The 22264-nt window shown below is 36.5% G+C and overlaps 1 protein-coding gene across 34 annotated transcripts in view; it reads right to left on the bottom strand.

The window, feature by feature from the left end:
- Positions 1 to 22264, bottom strand: part of PBRM1 (polybromo 1) — a 105127-nt gene that overhangs the window by 58501 nt on the left and 24362 nt on the right. For 14 of the 34 annotated variants that reach the window (XM_065933517.1, XM_065933519.1, XM_065933507.1 and 11 more), the window contains 8 exons: positions 21162 to 21260; positions 18562 to 18644; positions 14283 to 14378; positions 13607 to 13698; positions 8226 to 8439; positions 5632 to 5773; positions 4400 to 4497; positions 2294 to 2338 (listed from right to left, as the gene is read on the bottom strand). In XM_065933517.1, coding sequence (XP_065789589.1) covers positions 2294 to 2338; positions 4400 to 4497; positions 5632 to 5773; positions 8226 to 8439; positions 13607 to 13698; positions 14283 to 14378; positions 18562 to 18644; positions 21162 to 21260 — 869 coding nt within the window. The remainder of the gene's footprint in view (positions 1 to 2293; positions 2339 to 4399; positions 4498 to 5631; positions 5774 to 8225; positions 8440 to 13606; positions 13699 to 14282; positions 14379 to 18561; positions 18645 to 21161; positions 21261 to 22264) is intronic. The other 20 variants (XM_065933513.1, XM_065933525.1, XM_065933527.1 and 17 more) reach the window with 3 other exon arrangements.

Genomic DNA, 22264 nt, shown 5'->3' with positions numbered 1-22264 from the left:
TCAGATCACAGATGCTGTTATATTAAACATACAATTTTAGAAGTTTATGGTCTTGTTAGCACTATGGTCTTGTGCTAACAAAGTCGTCATATTACAACAATTTTCCAATAAATGAACGTCAAGTGTTTTGAAAAGTGGGTACTTTTTCTAATTTGCAAAAAGATCATGAGTTAGTGCAGGCTTCACTCTGAATCCCTGATTTTCCAAGACCACCATCTTACCATTCTTTTGACCCCCAAACTCAGCCTAAAACACTGGAATCAATGTCACTTTTTGTTCTCTTAGTTTATCACCAAGTCCTAGAGGACCTTCACAGCCCTTCTAGATCTGATCTTCCCTTTTAATTTTTCATGCCATGGTGTTAGTCCTAACCTTCATAGTTTCTGGCCAACCACTTTCTTAAATCTTATCATTATTTTTACTATGAAGCTATTATTTATTACATATTTATATTAGATATACACAAAAGATTACTATTTATAGTTACAGATAACTCTTCTATCACATGCCAGGGACTGTGCTAAGCACTTATCATTAATCCTCAAACTCTAAGAACCAAGTACAATTATTACCCCAATTTTGGAGATGTAGACACAAAGGCTTGGAGACTTAAGTGAATACCTAAGGCCATAAAATGAGTAATGAGAACTGAGACTTGAATCAGTGAAAGTCACCAGGCTGCTTTTATCATACAAGTAAATGACAAAAAGCCAGCTCTTACCAAGGGCCTCAAATCAAAGTCAACCCAGCTCACAGGCTTCAAGGTCGTCTGGCCTTTACCTCCCTGGCCCTAGATCTCTGGTGGTACCTGCTGTGAAGCCAAGTAAACCCAAAGGTTCCTTCTTTTACAAGGCTATTATATTTCATCTTCAAGGAGCAAAACCTTTTTATTCATCTTAATGAATTTCCTGGTCCAATAACATCTGACTAAAAGCAAAATGAAATCTACCATGTCTTGATGTCAACAGGAAATACCTCCAGGAAATAATCAGAGCTACATTCAGTGATATTCAGGCCCAGTTCCGTGAGTTTCAGGCATATTAAGCAATCAGGTCCTCACAGCAATCCTATGTAGGTTTTTGTCATCAACTCTTCTTTCAGATGAGGAAATTGTGATGAAGTTCAAATCATAGAGCTAATAAGAACTGGGATTTGAACCTGCCCAGTCAGGGTCCAGAGCATGGGGTTATAACAGTACTCCACACTTCTGTTTCTTCTTCTACTACTCAGAACCAAGTGCCACATACTTTGAGTCATGTAAAAGAAATACCAATCCATGGTCTTTTTCTTAAATTTACCAATTAAGGAAACGTTTCTTAAGGGAAACAGCAGGAAGAAGATACTAATACAGTAACTGTATAGAATGGACTATGTATGGAAGCAAATGTAGATAACTTCAAACATCTAGCTTTCAAAGAAAAGCATGATAGGGAAATCACATTTCTGAAAGCTATTTGGGCAATCACACAACACTTCCATACAACTATACAACTGTGTGCCTCACACAGCTATTCTACTACAGTGCTCCCACATAATTTCATTTGTTTTCAACCTGCCTCATTTCCCGGTCAGTAAATTCCTGGAAGGTAGAGATGATGACTCAACTTTTCCTTTACGACCTGTAAGAGGACAGTCTGGTGTTCTGCAAGCAACTGACACTCCATGAATGCCAGGTGGCAGAGGCGAAAATAAAAGCACCACAGGATGATTACTAGGACTACATATGGCAACTGAAGGGCTGTTTTTAAAATCGTAAGTAACATGCAAAAGAATGGATGGCTTTAAAGAAATAAAACACAAACAAGACCAGAGACTAAAGAAATGTATTCATGCTCAAGAAGCACTAACCCAATGCATAGGTACCAATACAGACTGGTATCACTTGAGTTATCAACACTGATTCTGATCCCTCCACCATCCCCAGTCTACAAGAGACAATCCTGAAAAGAAACCCGCACCCCCAGCCCCTGGACACAGCCAGTGCCACCACATTCTCAGCCTCTCTACCTCTGCTGCAGCACAGCCACAGTGGCGGGGGCAGGGGCTTGCTGCCCCGGGCAAAGCTGGCAACAAATTAAGGGTCCTGACTATATCTAGACTAATTCCTCAGCTAACTTTACTAACTATACTACTAAACTATACTGTTTCCTTTATTCATGAGATAAATTGGCATCCAAATAAAAACCATTATTTCACATGCTTAAGACTGCACTTTTCACCTAATCAGTGCTGACCATGCCACAGAAGTTACACTTTAAAAAAACATGTTTATGCATAAAAAAGGACTGCACACCTGGAGAGCCTCCTGAGACCCAACATCTCACTGTCAAGAGTGTTCCTGGGAAAGCAGAAACAAACATTACATGTGAAGAGAAACAAAACAAGCAACATTGGAGGTCATGTATAAACCAAATATGGTTGAGAAAAAAGAGGATTACTCAATCCAAAGGATAAAAGGTTTTAAGAATACTTGGAACATTTCAACATGGAAGACAGCAAGTGGATTTTAGGGTATAGGGGTTGGGGAGAAGAATGTATTCCCAGAATGAAGATAACATACCCACGGTAATTTTTTTCACAATCTTTGATATGAAAAAAATAAGGCAAAGACAGAACTGTATTCAATACTTCAGAGTCAAGTCAAGGAGTATTTGGAAACTTGGCCCTGCCTTCTCTGGATACGTTTAACTTAGCCTACTAGGCCATCATGTTTCCCTGAGATCTGGAGGAGCCCATTCTTATTACCAAAGCCTCTTAACGTAACCACCTTCTAAAGGGCTTGTTACGTGTTTCCTTCGTCACAGTCCAAAGAACAGGACTTGCTTCTCTCAGCCTTTTAATGTGTGCTCATGCCTGTATTTCAAACCCAGACATTTTCTTTTACTGCGTTAGCTATGATTTATATTTGCTCTTCTCTTACTTGTATTTTTCACTTCATTAAACAAAACACTTCATAGGAAACCTGTGCATGAAAAGACATTTTCTCTAAAGTGGGATTTTATTATTTCGAGAACATAACACTTAGCTTTCTTTTTATGGGAGGTTTTCATTAGAGTGATAACTTTCATTTAATCTACTTGTGTTGTCCCACAAAGTACAAGCCATAGAGATTTTTTAAGGATCTGGCCTGGGCTAACACTTCCTTGGAACTGTTTTCTTAACACTCAACTAGTTTAAGATCTCTCTTGTCATTCAGTGTTGGCACTAACTGTACCATCACCTTTGCCTCCATTACCTTCTTTTGCCTGAGAAGTTTTTATCTTTGATTGGTGACTGATCTGGAAAACACAGGTGATGCTGTAGTAGTTATATAATTACACTCAAAGATGTTCTTGATTTGATGTCTCTGATCTGGTCTCACATTTTTCCTCCGTTGTCCCTGGTATAACAAGGAATTAAGAACTTGGAAGGATGAAATTCATAGGCCAGTAATGGAGGAGACTCACACCTCAGGGCACACCAATCAGTTTAGTTACCTTGGCACAGCACCGCAAAGTTATTTTCATTGTTAAAAAAAATTTTCCCAAATGCTATTTACAGGGAAAGACAAGACAGCTTCTCTTTTCTAAACCGTTTTTAAAAAACTCTCTGGGGTCAGTGGATCTACAATACATAAACAGAACTGCATTAATAGTTACTAATGACTTCATTCAATTTTGAATCTGTCAGGCCCTGCTATTAGTGATGAACTTATTGTTTAAGGTTTCCTCCCTGCTATTACAAAGATGGTGAGACAGTTAAGGCTCAGGAAGAATACGGTGTTCCACAAAGATCAAGCCAGAGAAACTCCATGTGGGAGGCGCAGACAAAAGAGATGGTCTTGCATGATTCTTTATAGGAGTACAGCTTCACAATCTCACAGTAAGGTCCCCTTCCATAAAACCCATGAGAAAAAGGAAGGATTAGGGAAGCTGAGAGAAAGATTAGAAAGAAAAGAAAAACAAATATCTAGCTTAACCTGTTATGAACTACAAGAAGTTATAACTTGGTACTTTATAATACGACATCCTTAAAATAGCAAAGAAAGATCAGATTAACAAGGAAAAACAAAGGGGTAAGAATAATGACTAACATTTTTTTTTAAATCGCCACACAGAAATCACCTAAATTAGATTTAAAGGGCTTCTTACAATGCCACATTAAAACAAAATAACCTGGACAGCAAAAATAGTAACATGTTTCACCAGGCTACACAAGTATTATTTTTAAATATGTTATCTAAAAACAACACGTTACCAAAAAACACTAATCATACAATTAAATGAGTTATTAAATGTTATAAAGTATTTTTAAGTCTTATAATTCATACTTGACAGCTTACAGAAACAATTTTCTGCACTTAAATCTGAAACAAAACAGAAACTGAGACGATGTCTCCAGTTATATGAAAAGTATATACCTTTTTCTTTTGGCACTACCAGTATCAGAGGTGGCTGAAGAAATCATGCTGTCTCCATCCTCAATGTCGTCTCTCCTAGCAAGCTCTTTCTTCTTTGCCTAAAACAGAACAGACCCCAGGAGTCGAGCTCATTCTGCTGAGCACTTCTAGAATATATGAATATTAAAGAGCAAGACACATCAGATTCAAGCAGAAAGATACAACCACACATAGAATACTCAAAATGAAAAAGAAGTCATTAAACATTTTCAATAACCCATTTAACAAAAGTTTGCATGACAGAGAAATAGGTTAAAAAAAATGGATCCAGAGAGTTGAGGAATCAACTCTAGCTAAATTGAATTTAAGACTCCAAAGGACACCAACTCGTTCAAAGCACTGACACAAGTTGTTGGGGCATCCTGCCCTTGAAGCCATATTTCAATAAAGCCAAGCCAAAGCTAGCCTTTAGCACCCTTGACTTAGGTAACAGTGTGGCTAAGAAGAAAGCTTAAAGTGAGAGGTGAAGTAAGATCTACTTTTCAACACATGCATTTTTAAAGACCTTCTGCCAAAGACAGCTAAAGTCCAACGACAGCAGACTTAGGGAATACACAGAGTATTGAAAACAAAACACTGAAATCCTCAGCATGTATCACAGAGCTGACCAAACAAAAATGGAGATTCTACAGGTGATACAAAATTGCTTTTGTTGTTCCTTGCTCTGAGATTCTCTTTTCAGGAAGATTCTACCAAAACTGACATGTAGACACAATTTGTATTTCATATGTATGCCCTTTATTCTCAAAACACCCAGATGACCCATGGGCTCAGATGCCCTCCAAGATGTGCTCTCAGAAATATTTCAATCAACTCATGGACACTGTACAATGATGAATTAGCCTAAAGGTGTCCCTTCTCCTAGAACCAACACTACCTTAACAGAGACAGAGTCTAGAACCAAATAAATAAAATCTAAATGCAGAATATTATCTGTGATTGGAGGGAATCATCCTGATAACCCTAAAATTACTCCCCAGGGACAAATCCCTGCTTCTTTCACTCACAAAGCTAACCCAGTCTAAACTATTATTTCTACTCTGCATAGTCCTGAAAGCTCTTAAAAAAAATTAAAAAAAAAAATCAGTAGTACTATGGCTAAAATGAATGATATGACCTTGCTAGAGGAAAATCACATATCTTAACACACTCAATTATACATACAACAACTTAGCAAAACCAAGAAATTATACCTGCATGACTTGCTGTAGTTTTAGAACTCGCTTGTAGATGGCTGAGTTGGGAACATTATAGCGTTTGGCATTTTCAAACATTAAATTCAGATCACACTCCAAATGATCTAAAGTTTCATATTCTTGGTTTTTTAGCTTTGTTCTGTGAAAGACAAACATAGGGCTAGAATTTTCCATTTTGAATATGCAGAAACACCCTTCCTGAAAGTTCAGTGCAAAAATCTTGACAAACATTACAAGGCAGTTACCAGTGATACTGATTAGAGGTCTGGAAGTGACAACTTCCAAATATAAAGTGAAGAAGCAAAAGCACCACTATATTTAGACAATATGATAATTTAACTGAAAACCCAAAAGAATAAAACACTACAAGAAGCAATAAAAGAACCTAGCAAGGTGGTCAACTTCAAAGCAAACATTAGCAGAACTCCTAAGGGGAAAACCCTGGTATTGGCTACATGAAAACCCTGCTGTTCAGTCGCTAAGCTGTGTCCAGCTCTTTGCAACCCCATGGACTTGAGAACCCCAGCAGGCTTCTCTGCCCATGGGATTTCCCGGGCAAGAATACTAGAGCTGACTGCCATTTCCTCCTCCGGGGGATCTTGCTGACTCAGGAACAGAACCTGCTGTCTGCTGCATTCATAGGTGGATTTTTGGCCACTGAACCACCAGGGAAGCCCTTACATGCACCCACTAGGAAAAAATAAAAATCAGGGAAGTTTCAAGCTATTGTAATGAGAGGTCATTCCTCTTGATGAGAGTTAAAGAAAAGAGAGCACTGGCAACTACATGAAGGAACATGTAGAATAATAACATTAACCTCCAGAGGAGTTGTATAAGGGAAATGAAGAGCAGTCCCTTTTTTTTTTTTGGGGGGGGGGTGGCGCGGTTTTGTGCTATGCTGTTTGTGAGACCTTAGTTCCCCAACCATGAATTGAACCTGGCCCCAGAGTGAAAGTGCCAAGTCCTAACCACTGGACCACTAGGGAATTCCCTGAAGAGCAGTCTTAGATGGTAAATGAGAGGCAGATTAATGTTAGAGTCCTTTTGCTACTCTTCCTCCAACACAAACATTTGTAATTAATCACAATGGCTTAATACTGAGGTTTTTACTTACTTTAAGTCTTAAGAATTCTAATAGCTGTCTCAGACATTTAGGCTATTACTAACACTAAGGCTATATTACGAGTTCCTGTATACTTGGTAGTGAGGCATCACAGTCTGCCCTAACACTATACGGATTTAGACAGGACAGACTTTTAAAGCTTAACTGAAGCACTCGTCTGCTATCCATCAAAGTCACAAAAACAATATTAGGTAAAGAACCACATTATGTGTACAGCTTCAGAGAATTAATGTAGAGATTCTAGACTCTGCTTTTAGAATGATATATCATTCACTACATATGTAAAGTTTTACTTAAAATTTACTAAAATCATATATAGATTCCATATAGTGCTTACAGAGATAAGAATGTTATAGAACATTTGATTCTCTGGGATGAAGCAAAAAAAAAACAACCACTGGGCACATACTCACCACCTGTGGCTAGCACCAAGAGTTTAAACTATAGCCTTGGACTTAATCATGCTAACTTCAAGGATAATGTGCTGGATATTCTCAACACCCACGAAGAACAATAGAGAACCTAAACTAGTATTAATAGATGACAGTCTATAACAAATCTGCAGATATTTATCAGTCTGATATTAATCAAGGATGGGAGTGGGAAGGAAAGGGCAGAACAGGAAATAAAGCATGGGGATGACAAGCCCCAGTGCACCGAAGATGGTCTATGCAGCCATGCTGTCGAGCTCCTCCCTACCCTTCCTTTTTTTTCTGCTTTTTATGACATTCAACTATATTCCTTCTGCTAACACATCTTCCTAGAATTGTGCTGTGCAATACAGTGGTCACATGTGTCTGTTTAAAGCAAAATAAAGCAAAACTTGAAATCTAGTTTCATTATGCCACATTTCAAGTTTTCGACAGTCACATGTGACGAGTGGCTATCAGAGACAGTACAGATAAAGTAACATTTCATCATCACAGAAAGGGCTACTGGTCAGCACTGCTCAAGATTTTCCTGCTGCTCTGATGAAGAGCACAGTAGAAGGTGGTCCAGCTCCTATGGGGCACGACTGGTTCAGCATGCAAACTTGGAAAGGAAGTAGACTAGATGTCCTAAGAGTTGACACTTCAAAAGGGAAACCAAGATACAAAATTTTAAATGCAGGTAAATTGTTGTGATTAAAATATCAATAAAAGGAATAGGAAGAGAAATTTTGCACAGTTATAAGAAAATAAACAGCTAAATTCTGAGCTGCATGACTTTTTTATAATCCATAATCTGACATACAAATGACTAGCTGGGATACCTTCCATTTGTCTCTTGACACTACTGTAATACAAAGAATGCAATTTGTAATTAACCAAACTTATTTCTCATATTTACATTGGTGGGATACTTAAGCATACTCTAGACATGTGAAAAACATTTTTATATTCTTCTCCATTTTAGAAAAGAAGGATATATGCACAGGTTCAATCACAAGAAAATAGATGTATACTGAGTAATGTAAATGATATATTACCTGATCTGTTGTAGTGATATGGGTGTTTTAATTTGCTGATAATAATCAGGATATTTTTTCTTTGAAGGCAAATGGAAAAAAGGTTCAGCTATTAGCTGCCCTTGGTTATTCCGACAGCTCCGAACTGTGTCATAAAGCTGATAAAAAGGATTTGAAACATCCATAAACGAAGTAATGCTCTCTGCTTCCGATTCTCCTTCTTCATATCGTGCAGCTACAAAGACATAAAAGATATTTATAAGGGGAATAAAAAAAACAATTTTTAAAGCTTTTAACAACCTTCCAGATTATGCTGTCTATGTTTGAGAATGCTTATTTTAAAAGAATAGTCTCTAGCCTTCATTAAATATTCTGTAAGTAATGTTCAGTAAGTGTATGCTTACTTAGAGAAATGTTACATAGAAGCAGAATGTTACATAGTAAAAGTTATACTGCCTTGGTTGTTGTAATTTAGTTGCTCAGTCCTGTAGGACTCTTGTGACTCTTGTGATCCCACAGACCATAGCCTGCCAGGCTCCTCTGTCCATGGGAATTTTCCAGGCAAGAACACTGAAGTGGGGTGCCATTTCCTTCTCCAGGGGATCTTCCCAGCCCAGGCACTGAACTCCTGTTTCCTCCAAGTCTCCTCTAAGTCTCCTCTATACAAGGCAGATTCTTTACTCAAGGGAAGCCCTAACTGTCTGTCTTTAAAAGGTTACAAAATAGTTTCTCTGCCATCTTTGGAGATGCTTGCTTATGTGTGCTTGGACAAGAAAAGGAGCAAACAGTCATTCTCAGATCTCAGAACTAAAGGGACAGCATATAGCTTAGCATAAATGTAGCTGGTGGCTGGTATTGACAAATTTGATTTAAAGTGAGGCAAAGTCAAAGAGATTCACCTATAGCATCCCTTAGGAAAGATGTTTTCCTTTATTGAGAAAACTTTTAGGTAGAAGCTAATCATAGAAACATCAAAACATGCAATCACTTTCACAGAAATACAAAATATACTCTCATTTCTCTGAACTCTTAAATGGTATATAAGGACCTGATTTAAATTATTTCTTGATGGATCAGGATAACCAAAATCACTATGTCTCCCAGGCAAGTATGATAATCACTTATTCAGTACTTGGTTACGTATTAAGAGCTTGATAAGCACCATTCTCAGGTAATCCTAACATCACCATACAAAACAGGTGTTGTTATTTCTTTTCCAAAGGAGAAAACTGGACATGAGAGGTTGATGACCTGCCCAAGGTCAGCTGGCCTGTAAAGTAGTAGAGAAGGGTTTTGGATTTAAGAGTCAAGGAGCTAGAAGCAAAGACAGAAATTGGAAACTATGCAGTCTTTCCTGACTCCACTGCCTCTTATCTTTTCATAAAGCTCTTGTACATGTTTATTGAATTGAAATTTAGGAATATATTTTTCTGTTACTGTAAACTGTATCTTTTTTTAAAATTACATTTTCTTTTTATAGTTGATTCTGGAAATAAAGTCAATCCTTGTATAATAATTTACATTAGCACTTTATTATTCTCATTAATTCTAGTAATTCATCTGTAGTCTTTTAAATAGAAAACTCAACTCTCCTGATCCTTACAGCTTCACTGTTATCACTGCTTGCTGGCTAGTACTTTGAACAAGAAGTAACAACATTTTAAACTTTGTTTCTTGTGGTAAGAATACTATAAATGTTTCTCCACTGAAAGTGGAGTTGCCATTTATCAGGTCAGGAAAGTCCTCTTCTATCCCTAGTAAGCTTAGTTTTCCTCATGAACGACACGTGTAGTTTAATCAGATGTTTGCTGTGCTGACATCATGGTTCTGCTCCTCTCATCTACTAACACAGTAAATAACACTTTTAACTTTTATGCTGAACTAAGCTAGTATTCCTGAAATACATTCAACTGTGTTATTGTGTATTACAGATACTGCTAAATATAGTGTGCGTATGTGGATTGCAGATACCGCTAGATACAGTGTGGTTATATTTGGTGTGGTTTTGGTTTTATATCATATTCAAAGAATAAACTGTGGAGTTCTTTTTTTATTCACTGCAGGAGTTTATTATATAATTATGTTCCTTGAATGTATGGCTTGGTGTTTTTAATGCAGGAGTATCTGTAATTAGCAATTTAATGTCTTGAATGGTGATATGACTAATCAGTCTTTTTATCCCTATATCAGTTTTCAGGCATTTATCAGTTTCTAGGAATCTGTCAATTTTATCTAAACGTTCAAGTTTATTTGCATTATGTTGTCTTTACATGCTCTGTATGCTCTCTTTTCCCCGTAATATTTTTTATTTGTGTCTTCTATTTCTTTACAATCTTGCTATAGATTTACATATTTTATTAAGAGCTGTAATAGGAAAATTTTTTACTTCATTGATCTTTCCCATTAGAGATTTTCTTTCTAAAGAATTATCTCCTGTCCTTGGCTTTACCATCTTTTATCTAACATCTCTGTTTTTCTTATTATTTATTTATCTTGGATGCTTGTTAGTTCACTAACTTTCAACAGCTTTTCTTTCTGAATAGAAGGAGTCAGAACTACAAACTTCCTTCTGAAGTATCACTTTAGTGGCATCACCATTGTTTTTGATATGTATTACTTTCATTATTGTTACTATTCAAATTTAAGTAATTAAATTTCTATTACAATTACTCCTTTTAAAAAATTTATTAAAAAAAAAAAACACGTACGCAAAAGATTGTGAAGCCTGTGAAGGTTTCTGCTCCCCAAGCTGGTGGAAAACACTAAGTTGGCAGATTGGATTTTTAAATAAAGATCTATTAAAAAAAACAAAAAACCTAAGTAAAAAATTTATTTTTCCTTATTAGTTGCTATCACAGCTGTATTACAGTCAGAAATATGGCCTGTATAATACCTGATCTTTCAAGCTTGTTGAAATTTGTTTTATGGCTAAGTACGTGATCAATTTTTGTACATCTTCCAATGTGAACCAGGGAAGAACGTGTATTCTCTAACTGAAGAATACCTGCCTGTTAATAACCAACTTGCTGTAGGCTGAATAATAAGCCCCCACACAAATCTATACTCTAATCCACAGAACTTGTGAATGTTACCTTAAATGGCAAAAGAAACTCTGCAAATATGATTGAAAGGAATCCTGAGTTTGGGAAATTATCCTGGATTAATCTCTGGGCACTAAACATAATCACAAGGATCCTTATGAAAGACAGGCAAGAAGGTCAAAGGAAGAAGGAGAGGGAGTGACCTGTAGAGATTGAAGTGCTGTGTTCTCAATGCAGAGGAAGGGGTCATGAGCCAAGGAATACAGACAACCTCTAGAAACTGGAAAATGTAAAGAAGTCCAGTATCCCCTATAGCCTCCAAAAGGACACCAGCCTGCCAACACCTATTAGATTTCTGACTTTCATCTCATAAAGGGAATAAACTTGTGATGTTTTAAACCAGTAAGTTTGTGGTAATTTGTTTTAGCAGAAAAAGGAAACAAATAAGCTTCTAAGGAATTATATTCAAATCGTCTCTGTCTTCACTGGTTTTTTTGGCTGTGTATCTAGAAGCAGGCTCCCACTCTAAAGGCAATGTTGTCACTTTCTCCAAGAAGTTCTATCTGCTTGTTTTACATATTCTGAGCCCTTTTAGGATTTATCTGCTTGGTGCAATAAACTTTTTATCAGGATAAGGTAAATCCATTTCATCTTTGGAAATGCATTGTTTGAAAGTCCAGTTTAGCAGAAGTCAACATAACTGCCCTCCAGTTATGATTTGCCAGGTGTATCTTTCTTCCGTTCCATCCTTTTACATTCACTTTTCCTGTATATTTAAGATGTGTCTCTTTTAAGCAGTATATAACTTGATTTTTAAAATACCCAATCTGGAATGCAAATTCAGGCCACTAACATTTATTTCAGATATAATTTTTGGGATTGTCTCTCTGTTTCCATTTATCACATTTTTTCTGTTTCTTTTTGCCTTCTTGCCTTATTTTGTGTTGGTGGGAGAAGACTGGAAGTTTTAACTGTTTTTCATATCCTACTGTCCACCTCATTGTTCTTCTTAAAGTAACTGCAAGTAGGTGCTTTTCTCCACCTCCTTCCCTACACTTCAGGTTCTGAATAACAGCCTGAAGGATCTACAACACACAAATCTGATTGGCATCTACTTTGCTTTCTTACTACCTGAGGTTACTAAGTAAGAATCCTCTTGCGACAAAAGTACTATTTATTAGGGGGAAAAAAGCCAATAAATGCTTTGTAAGAATCTTATAAGTAGTATGATTTTCCTTCAATTTGTTATACTACTATAAGGTTAATGAAGTAACCAAATGCTAGAAGGAAACCTAAAAATAATGTGTGTGTCACTTCTATAGTTGGCAAAAAAGCAAGCTAATGAAAAGAGAAAAGTTTCTTTCAATTTTTGATAAGGACTGACTTAAGTTTAAAAAAATATAACTCTGTAGATGACAATCAAAAAATTAAATTCATACTTTAGTAGTCTAAAGTAATTATGAATTTCTATAGATTTAGTAGAAAATAAAAGATATAGCTAGAAAACTCTTTTGTGTCACACTTGATTATAAAATCAAAAGAGTAATTTCATGAAACAAATTTTATCTCTACATATAAAAAATACCATAAAATAAAAAAATATTACATCGAACTTAGGAGGAAGACAGAAAATATACCCCTATAGCTGTTCTTTATTACTCTTTTATGAAGTGTGTGCTTTTACTCGAATTTCTAGTGCCCAATTGTTTAAATGAAAGTTTACCATAATTTACAGCTATCTTTAAATCATAAGCTCTCAGTGAGAAGACATTATAGTCTACTGAAAATATAAGCCAGTGACCTGGAAATCTAAAGTGATGTGAGTGTCTTCCTGGGATTTCCTGATGGTGTCACTAGTACTTTGGGCTTTCCCGATGACTCAGTGGTAAAGAATCTGCCTGTAATGCAGGATTTGCAGGAGACACAGATTTGATGCCTGGGTTGGGAAGATCCCTTGGAGGAGGAAATGGCAATCCAGTGTTCTTGTCTGGCAAATCCCATGAACAGCGCAGCCTGATGGGTTATTAGTCCATGGGGTCACAAAGAGTTGGACACGACTGAGCACACACGCATGCATGCATGACTAGCACTATTTACCATCGTAGGTTTGAAACCAGGTGCTAAGGCTAACAAAACATTTGTTTTTGCACAAGTATTTACTTAGATTCATGCTTTAACACAAAATAAAGCAGTAATAAGTTCTTGATAAGTCTGACAACAAACAGTGCAATCAAAATGTAACAAAACAAGTGTGTCCTCCAAAAACAGACAAACTCCCAGCCAGATCAAAATAACTGCAATTTTCCTTAAGCAGAAGGATTCACTACGATGGCACTTAACTAGTCACAACTTAATGCCTACCAGCTAAAGCAGCATCCTCTTCACTTTCTGAGCCATACTGAAGTGCCATGGTAATTGCTGATAAACGACCCCCTTGGACTGCTCTTTTATTACTACAAGAAAAAAACAAGCAATTAGAAGGCAGGGAATGATATAATAATTTGGTTACTTTATAGGAAATAGGAACTGTTAACAAGGCATTCACATCAAAGAGTTTCTGTTTAGCTGCCTCCTCAATTTACTTTGTACTTTTTATATCCCCCACAATCAGTCTTAACCAAGAAGACTAAATTTTTTCTCTCAGAAAAGAGGGAGTAGAGATAGAGAGCCCTTAAAGCAGGCTACTTGGAGCACTACTCCTTTTTTTATGAAAAATAAAGATTCATTCATAATTGCTGGTTAATTCTAAAGATGCTCATATTTTACAACGAAAATAAAATCTATTATGGACACAACTCTTTCAGTATTTTACGACACATTTTACTGGTAATTTTAAACATTACCTGACAATTTCTGCTTACGCATTTCTCAGACATGAAGTCAGGCCTACTATACTTTTTAAATAAGATATCTGACAACAAAATTCCATACAATAAGCTAACTACACTCAAAGATATTACTTCAAGATAGTCATCAAGAAAATGCTAGCATGCTTATCCTCATAAACATGGGTCAGCTCTCAGACACTCTCTCTCACCGGTAATACTTGCTAGTGGGATTTCTCTCTTCACCAAGGCTGCCTTTACTGTGCGAAGGACCTGTCAGCCTGGTTGCTGCCAAATTTGATGAAGTCCTATCCAGAGACAAGGTTAAAAAAAACTCAGAAAACTAACAGCTGAAATCATAATGCTGGATAAACAAAAAGAAAAGAACCATTTTCTTTTTCCTTTCTTAAAAAAAAGATATACTCTGGGACTACCCTGGCGGTCCAATGGTTAAGACTCAGCGTTTCCACTGCAGGGGGCGAAGGTTCCATCTCTGGTTGGGGGAACTAAGATTCCACATGCCACAGGGTATGGCAGTGAGTGGAGGAGGGAAGACTCAAATATTGCCGAGCCTCTACTATGCAGGAGTCTTTGCTCCAAAATCTGGGACTCTGCTACAAACAATAAAAGATGGAGAGGGTGTGGAAAAAAGGGAACCCTCTTACACTGTTGGTGGGAATGCAAACTAGTACAGCCACTATGGAAAACAGTGTGGAGATTTCTTAAAAAACTGGAAATAGAACTGCCATATGACCCACCAATCCCACTGCTGGGCAAACACACCCAGGAAGCCAAAATGGAAAGAGACACGTGCACCCCAATGTTCACTGCAGCACTGCTTACAACAGCTAGGGCATGGAAGCACCTAGATGTCCACCGGCAGACGGATACATAAGGAAGTTGTGGTACGTATACATAACAGAATATCACTCAGCCATTAAAAAGAACACATTTGAGTCAGTTCTAATGAGGTGCATGAAACTAGAGCCTATTATATAGAGTGAAGTAAGCCAGAAAGGAAACACCAATACAGGATATTAACACAAATATATGGAATTTAGAAAGACAGTAATGACGACCCTATATGCAAGATAGCACAAGGGACACAGATGTAAAGAACATACTTTTAGACTATGTGGGAGAAGGTGAGGGTGGGACGATATAAGAGAATAGCATTGAAACATGTATATTACCATATGTAAAATAGATGACCAGTGCAAAGTCAATGCATGAAGTAGGGCACCCAAAGCGGGTGGCTCTGGGACAACCCAGAAGGAGGGGGTAGGAAGAGTGGTAGAAGGGGGGTTCAGGATGGCTCATGTACACCCATGGCTGATTCATGTCGATGTACAGCAAAAACCACCACAATACGGTAAAGTAATTAGTCTCCAATTAAAATAAATTAATTAATTTAAAAAAATTATGCTTATAGAGGTTGCCAATGATCAGATGTTAAGTTAGAATATGTTGGCATAAGGGCATTTTTCAACTACTGATATGGAAAAACTTGTTTCTGCTGAATTAAAAAAATTGAAAAGCAAAATCTGGGACTCTGAGCAAAAAAAAAAAAACCAGGTCTGATCCCAGACAGTTAATGGTTACTGTAGTGACCAGAGGATCTAGAAACATAGCAAATGTCAAAGTCAGAAAAAAGCTACAAAAGCAGCCACTCAATCTTTCCATTTCAGGTAGAAGCAAATGGAATCCTAGAAGTAAAAACGTGTTCAAAGTCCCAGTCCCAGCACAATATAAGCTAGGATCTCCTGACATCTGGCTAAATACTCTTACAGTAAGAATACATATATCCTACTATATAGATGCAAATACCACAATATTACAAGCACACCTTGTTTTATCATGCTTTGTTTTATTAAACGTCACATATACTGCATTTTTTCCTTTTACAAACTAAAGGTTTGTGGCAACCCGAAATTAAGCAAGTCTGAGCACCATTTTTCCAAAGGCATTTGCTCACTTTGCGTCTCTGTGCCACATTTTGGTAGTTCTTGCAATTATTTCAAACCTTTTCATTATTATTATACTTGTTGTGGTGATCTCTGATGCTATCACTGTAAATACTTTGGGGAATCATGATCCATGTCCATGTAAGACAGTGAACTTAATAAAAGTTGTGTGTGTTCTGACTGCTCCACCAACCAGCTTTTCCCCCATCTTTTTCCTTTCTCCTCATTCTCCCTATTTTCTCATACACAAGAATACTGAAAGTAGGTCAAATAATAACCCTACACTGGCCTCTGTAAGCATTCAAGGGAAAGGAAGAGTTGTACTTTTTTTTCAGTTTCAAGCAAAAGCTACAAATGGTTAAGCTCAGTGAGGAAGCCATGTTGAAAGCTGAGATCAGCCAGAAACTAGGCCTCTTGCACCAGTTAGCCAAATCGCAAAAGCAAAGGAAAAGTTCTTGAAGAAAACTAAAAGTACTACTCCAGTGAACACAGAAATGATAACACACTAAGATAGCCTTATTGCTGATAAGAAGAAACTGTTATTGGTCTGGACAGAAGGTCAAACCAACCACAACAATCCCATAAACCAATGCATAATCCAGAGCAAGGCCCTAACTCTCTTCAATTTGATGAAGGCTGAGAGAGTTAAGGTATGGAATAAAAGTCTGAAGCTAGCAGAGACTGGCTCATGAGGTTTAAGGAAAGAAATCATCTCTATAAAATAAAAGTGCAAGGTGAAGCGGCCAGTGCTGATAGAAAAGCAGTAGCAAGTATGTTTTCAATGTAGATAAAATATACTTATCGTGGAAGAAGAATCCAAGGCTTTCACAACTAGAGAGGAGAAGTCAGTGCCCAGCTTCAAAGTTTCAAAGGACAGGCTGACTCTCTTGATAGGGCTAATGTAGCTGGTGACTTAAAAGTTGAAACCAGTGCTCATTTTACTACGCTGAAAAATCCTAGGGCCCTTAAGAATTATGACAAATATACTCTGCTTGTGCTCAATAAATGGAACAACAAAGCCTGGAAGACAGCGCATCTGTTTACAACATGGTTTACTGAATATTTTAAGCCTGATGTTGAGACCTACTGCTCAGACGAAAACATTTTCAAAACAGTACTGCTCACTGAAAATGCACATGGTCACCCAAGAGATCTGACGGAGATGTACAAGATTAATGTTTTCATGCCTAGAGACACAACATCCATTGTGCAGCCCACGGACCAAAGAGAAATTTCAATTTTTAAGTCTTATTATTGAAGAAATACATTTCGTAAGGCTATATAGCTGCTGTGGATAGTGATTCCTTTGGTGGATCTGGGAAAATTCAACTGAAAATTTTCTGGAAAGGATTCTGGAAAGGATTGTTATTCTAGATGTCATTAAGAACATTTGTGATTCATGGAAAGAACATGAACATCAACAGGAACCTAGAAGAAATGGATTTCAACCCTCACGGGTTACTTTGAGGGGTTTAAGACTTCAGTGGAGGAAATAACAGCAGATGGGATAGAAACAGTAAGAAAACTAGAATTAAAAACAGAGCCTGAAGATATGACTGAACTGCTACAATCTCATGATAAAACTTTTAAAATTGAGGAGTTACTTTGTATGGATGAGCAAAGTAGTTTCCTGAGATGGAATCTACTCCTGTGAAAATGCTGTGAAGACTGTTGAAACAGCAACAAAAGATTAAGAATATTACATAAACTTAGTTGATAAAGCAGCATCAGGATTTGAGAGGACTGATTCCAATTTTCAAAGAAGTTCTCCTGTGGGTAAAACATTATCCAACAGCATCTCATGCTATAGACAAATCATTAGTGAAAAGAAGAGTGAACTGACATGGGAAACATCACTGTTGTCTTATTTTAAGGAGCTGGCACAGCCACCTCAACTTTCAGCAACTACTACCCTGATCAGTCAGCAGCCATCAACAGAAGCAAGACTCTTCACCAGCAAAAAAGATTACAACTTGCTGAAGGATCAGATGATGGCCAGCATTTTTAAGCAATACAGTCTTTTTAAATTAAGGTATATACACAGCTTTTTTAGATCTAATGCTACTGCATACTTAACTACAGTATAGTGTGAACATAGCTTTCATATGCATGGGGAAACCAAAAAACTTGGGTGACTCACTTCAGTGTGATATTCGCTTTACTGCAGTAGTCTAGAAATGAACCCACAGTATCTCCAAGTTTTGCCTATATATACACATATTATATGTAATATGCATTATACGAATATGATATACAAATATTTATATACATATTTGTACAAGGCAATAAAAGTACATAATGGTGTTAAATCTTAAAATTTGTTTCTTTTTAAATAAAGCCCTTCAGCTGCAATGAAGGGACTGATTAAGAGTTATTTAACCCTATTCTCTTCAGAATCATATTAGCAACTGTAAATATCACCTTGAAATGCAACATCTTGTTTTCCACTATACTGATTTCACTAGCTATTTTGACAAATAATAAAGGCTTATTATAAACAAGAACTTTAAATATTTTTTTAACCTACCTCATTCGAAGGCTTGACTTCGTCATTTCATGTTCAATTTCTGCCTTTTTCATATAAAATATTTTTTTAATAGAATTTGCATCCTGTTAAGATAAAATTACTTGGCTTAGAAAAAGTATAAAAAAAACGGGCAGTTTAAAATGCCCTCCATCATGTACTGGGCACTTTCTATGGCACTCCTTGCACGTGGAGTAGCCTTCCATCCAACATGCAGACAGCTGCATCCTCCAACCTTTCCACAAGCTTTCAAAACATCTCCATAATTAAATACAAGTTGAGAAGCCTCTCAGCTCTTCCACAATTAGTCAGCTAAAAGATAAAGATCTAATGCTGAATAGGGAAAAACAGGGGTGAGAATACAATGAACTCTACCTGTGTATACTAACCTAAAATGTGAAACAAAAGTACACTTCTAAGACTAAAGACTAGGCACATAAATTTTGGATGGATATACTTGCTTAAATTAATAGCATATATCAAATTCAAAGTTTCCCTTCACTCCAAAATTTAGTTTAGGACCATTAATCAGACCAAAAAGCAAAATTCTTAACTGCATCAACAACTGGTACTATACTATTCAAATGTCTTATCAAGGATTAACAATACAAGGACTTAATTCTTCATTTTCACTCAAAGTTCCTTAAAAGATGCAAGATAAAAGTTAAAATTAACTACCAAAAGCAACTGAGTCAGCATTCCGTAAATCTAAATGACTTTACTCCCCAAAGATTTTCTGAGCACCCTTTGCTAAGTTTCCAGTGATAAATTATTAATTTGAGAAATTTCTACAAGCAACAGTTCATTCTGTAGAAGGACTACAAAACTTCTAGGAGAGAACTGCAAAGCAATGAAAGTCATTTCACATTGTATACTATACTATATAGACTGACTTTTTATCAGTGAGGTTTAAATGAAGGGACTATATCAATACTTAACTACAAAGTGGACCAAAAATGAATCTTGTGTGGAACAAAAAGAAACATAGATGAATGGATTAGAACCAAGGATCTACAGTCAACTGATTTTCAACAGGGTTGCCAGGACAATTCAACAGGGAAAGAATAGTCTTTTTAACATAAGGCACTGGATGAATGTGGACTCCAACCTCACACCTACCTGGAGTATATAAAAATTAATTCAAAATGGCTCAAAAATCTAAATGTAAATGCTTGAACAATAAAATTCTTAGAAGAAAACACAGGTATAAATCTTTGCAGCCTTAGATTAGGTAATCGTTTCTTAGGTAAGACAATAAAAGCACAAGAAATCTAAGAAAAAACAAGACAAATTGGGTTTATCAAAATTAAAAACTTAATTAAAATTGAGAAGTTTTTTCTTGGGCGTGGGGGGGATGGGGTGGGGGAATGGGGTGAGGTGGGGTAGGGGGTCCTGCAGCACACAACATGTGGGATCTTAGTTTTCCAACCAGAGACTGAAACCCCTGCAGTGGAAGTTCAGTGTCCTAATCACTGGACTGCGAAGGAATTCCCAAAATTAGAACTTTTGTGTGTCAAAGGATATTATCATGAAAATGAAAAGACAGTCTATAGAATGGGAGAAAATATTTGTTAATCATATGTCAAGTCTATTGTTTAGACGATAAAAAGAACTGTAACAATTCAACAATAAAAAGACAGTTAACCCAAGTTAAAAGGGGTGCTAAAAACCAGAAAATTTTTTTCAAAGTGTAAGAAAGGCCAATATGCACATGAATAGATGTTCAACATCACTAATCATTAGAAAATGCTAATCGGGGACTCCCTGGTGGCCGAGTGGTTAGGATTCCGGGTTGTCCCTGTGGTGGCCCCAAGTTCAGTGGCCACTGGGGGAACTACAACCATGGGGCAGTGGCCAGGAAAAAAAAAGCTAATCAAAACCATAATGAGATACTACTTCATACCTACTAGAAATAAAACAAAACCAAAAACAGAAACAAGTATTGGTGAGGATGTGGAGAAATTACACTTGCACATTGCTAGTGGGAATGTAGGTGCAGTGGCTTTAAGAACAATTTAAAAACAATTTTAACCTCAAAAAAGTTAAAAATATAGTTTACCATCTGGTCCAGCAATTTCATTCCAACGTATGTATTCAATAAAAATGAAAATATATGTGCATATAAAAACTTATACCTGAATGTTCACAGCAGCATTATTTATAATAGCCCAAAAGTGGAAGCAACTTAAATGCCTAGCAATTGATGAATGAGTGACTAAAACATGATATATAGATTTAATTGAATACTATTTGGGAATAAAAAGAAATACATGATCCAAAATGAACACCCTGAAAACATGATGCTAAGTGAAAGAAGCCAGTCACAAAAGACTACAAATTATAAGATTCCATTTATATGAAATGTTGAAAACAGGTAAATGCACAGAGATAGAAAGTAGACTGGTGGTTAGGGAGACTGGGAGGAAATGGAAAGTAATTGCTAATTCATTGTGGTGATGGCTACACAACTCAGTGAATATACTAAAAGTCATTAAATTACACACTTTGGGTAATATGTATGGTATGTGGTTCTTATACAAAAATATTGGCTCTAAATTAAAATCTGTATTCTTATCAATGAAAGCAACAACAACAAAACTAACCTTGAATACCTGAGAACCAGGCTCATTGTAAGTTTTGGCGTTTTTTGCTAGGAGATCTATATCTTTGGCCATTGCATGAATACTCTTGTAGCTTCCATTCTATAGTAAACAATAAAATATACCAGTTCCTCTTAAAGACAGTTAAGCAACATGACCTTAAAAAAAAATCTTCATGTATTTTTAAACTCTCTCCATATTCTAAGAGTTTGGAAAGTACATATATGAACAATACATAAAGCCATCTTCTCTTTTATAGACTATTACTACTGTCCATTTACAAAGAAGTTTTTGAGACAGGTAACAAAACCAGAGTTACAGTATTCTCATAAAAACAACTTATACTTTCTAAAAAAATCAGATAAGGCAAAAGTTGTTTTAATTAGCAAATATACAGTGGTTACTCTGTGCCAACCACTGTTCTAAATGTTTCATGAAAACTTAATCATTAAAGAGTACAGACTTTGGAGTCAGACTCCCTGGATTCAAATCCTAATCCTTAAAAAAAAAATCCTACCTCTTCTCATTAGTTGATGACTCACGCAAGTGACTTACCATCTCTGTTTTAGTTTTCTTATCTGTAAATAACAGTATCTTCCTCACAGAGGTGTTATAAGAATTAACTAGCTAACACATAGCAATTCTATCTATTATTGCTGAAGACACAGGAAGGGGGACACAAAAAGAGAACAAAGCATTTTCACTAACCTTACACTTTTAATGTTTGTTGTAGGTAACTGTTACTCTGAAATATCCTAAGACTATTTGGAAGCCAATAAAAATAAACAACAAACCTCTCACTGACAATATACCTCTCGCAATCAAAAATGTCCATGACCAATGTGCTTTAATTTTTGTCCTGAGAGCAAAACTTACTAAAACTATAAAACACTTAAGTCAATGAAAATTTTGCTTTCCTTCCTACAGATAAAATGCAAAAGGGATGCTATGCTGATTCCTCCAAAGCTATACTCAGTAACACCTCTAATTTGTTTACAGTATATTGCTATTAATAGTAACTCCTTATAGAAACACCTGCTTCTGTTTTCTTTAAAAGGCCTAAAAAATGACTGGGCCAATCTGCCCTAAACCACATATTTCTGCAT

The sequence above is a fragment of the Muntiacus reevesi genome, chromosome 4, assembly GCF_963930625.1.
Source record: "Muntiacus reevesi chromosome 4, mMunRee1.1, whole genome shotgun sequence".
NCBI lineage: Eukaryota > Metazoa > Chordata > Mammalia > Artiodactyla > Cervidae > Muntiacus > Muntiacus reevesi.
The sequence above is the reverse complement of the archived record's forward strand: the minus strand, read 5'-3'. Positions and strand labels throughout refer to the sequence as shown.